Source organism: Rhagoletis pomonella, unplaced genomic scaffold, assembly GCF_013731165.1.
Source record: "Rhagoletis pomonella isolate Grant_MI unplaced genomic scaffold, Rhpom_1.0 Rhpom_scaffold_00003, whole genome shotgun sequence".
Taxonomy (NCBI): domain Eukaryota; kingdom Metazoa; phylum Arthropoda; class Insecta; order Diptera; family Tephritidae; genus Rhagoletis; species Rhagoletis pomonella.
In genome coordinates, this window is record NW_023458557.1 from 52,444,272 (window position 1) to 52,446,510 (window position 2,239).

The 2,239-nt window shown below is 35.2% G+C and overlaps 1 protein-coding gene across 1 annotated transcript in view; it reads left to right on the forward strand.

Moving 5' to 3' along the window:
• The first annotated feature begins 408 nt into the window (after positions 1–408).
• LOC118735296 (protein rolling stone) overlaps positions 409–2,239 on the forward strand; it is a 144,640-nt gene continuing 142,809 nt past the window's right edge. The window contains exon 1 of the mRNA XM_036464967.1: positions 409–1,476. Within this exon, the coding sequence (XP_036320860.1) occupies positions 1,375–1,476 (102 nt within the window). The 5' untranslated portion in view covers positions 409–1,374. The remainder of the gene's footprint in view (positions 1,477–2,239) is intronic.

Below are 2,239 nucleotides of genomic sequence, written 5' to 3' on the forward strand. Positions count from 1 at the left end.
CGAAACGCATCGCTGGAGTAATCAGCGCATCATAAACAAAGGTGATGCTTCGTTTCGTGTTTTAAAAATGGAAAATTCCTAAATGGTGATCATTGTTTTATTAAATATTCAAAATATGCAATGTATGTATATGGTTGCAATGTTTCGTAACTCTGCATGTGTAAACAGTTTAAATAACGCAGTAGAACAGTATCCAAACATTGTATTGGTACGTTTTGGAAGTCAGCCAAGCTTTCAAACTAACAAAACTTTTCTATTTTATATGGGCTTCGACCCGATGTAATACTATATGTACATATGTACATACTATGTATATGGAATGTGTTGTTCAGTAGAGGTGAAGAACATTCAATAAGGGCATTACACTGATATTGGCATTGCGAAGAGTTCGAGGTGCTGACGTTCGCTGCAGTGCTGTTGTGCAATGCTGAAATTTAACACGAGATTGGCAGTTCGGAGTCGCGTGCAAAGTAAACAACCCACGATAGTTAACCCAAGCGTAATTAGACACCAAGAGAGCATTGAGCCTACCTCTTTCATGTTCTGCTATTTTTCAGTGTTTGTATTCAATAAATTTTGTAACTTCTTCACTCTTAATAAAATTAGAACACTACACCATGATCAATTAAATAAAACACAATGGTATTCTATATAATATCGCATTTTATGCTCGACCGGCGTTGCGAGCGTTTAGTTCCTCTACAAGAATAATATAAATCAATAATATTAAGAGCCGTTCGTTCTGTTTTCCGTGCGCCGTCAGCTGATAGAATAGTGAAAATCGGAAACTTGCAAACTCTTCGAATTTTTGGATTTAAGAAATATTGTATTATAATAAAAAAGGTTAAAAATAAGTAAAAAAATAAATAAATTGTGCCACTCGCCCCGCTGTTCTCCTCGCTATCTTTGGTTTTGCATTGTTTCACGGAATTCGGTGCCAACTGTGCAAAAAAGAAAGCAAAACAATTTTCATGTGTCTCTTGAAGCATTGTCGCCTGCTCGATAGCTAATTAAGAAAATGTGCCTTGCAATGTAAAGTATACAAGATCGCTGCAATCGCAATTTGTTAACATACACACACACAACCGCTGATATATGGCTAAAATACACACATGTTTACATTCATACGTACGATCATTCGGATAGAATCAGTCGAAAACGCTCAGTTCGTCTCGTGCACCTGTCTTCACTTGAGGGAATTTTCGCATTACATACTAAAAGTTTGATAACTAGTGCATTTTGGCACGAAGTTTGTTGTTGTTACTAGCACTGTACTAACTAATACGTCACTGTTTGCGCGCTTCTTTCGCATACACGCGTGTCTGTCAAGAGCGACAACGAGAGCATTTAGCAAAGTTTTGAAATAAAATAAAAATGCAAATTAAGCAGAGTTTCGCCCGCAGCATTTTTAATGAGTTAAAGTTGCGAAAATTCGGATTCGATCACAAGCAGTTGGATCAGTTTTATCGATCACAGGTAAAGATGTACATATATTATAAAGGTTCGATTTGAAATAACCTAGACTAACAGAAAAAAACGTGACTATTTGTCACAACATTAAAAAATGTAGTGATCGTGAAATTTCCGATTGTTTTTGTTTGTGCCAACCACAATAACTAATGTGTTGAGGAGGGAAATTCCGCTGCAAATAGTAGATATTGTGTGCTATTTTAGAATATAAAAAAGGAAATCATTCCAAATAAGCGACAAATTCATTGGCTCGGTTGGCTAAAAAGTGCATTGTGACCTTACGCGTATTAACGTTAAAATAATTAAACTAGTTGTTTTTTGAGCTCTAGCCCGAGGGTAAATAAAACAATTGGATGTCTTATATTCCTTTTTGCTTATTACTGTCGATATTTCGTATTTACAAAGTTATTATTTTTTTGAAGTGGGGAATAAATGTTTCATCTCTCTTCGTCCCAAAGAAGCAACATGGCATTGAAGAAAGATAGGCATTTAAATTATATAATGTGATGAAATGACTATAGTTTTGCATGTCCCATCCGTGACAAAAAGTTTAAAACTTCGTATTACTTAATTACTACTTTAGGGATTTTTCTATAATTTCATAACTAGAGTGTGTTTATACTATGCAGCCCTATTTCATTTCTTTTATTATTTCATAAGTGCCTACTTTACAGAGATTTTGAAACGTTTTATCGTGTCCCGCCCGTGGCAATCACTTATACATTTTTGATGTGTATACATCTTTGGTTTCGGTAGGGGTAAAATTTGC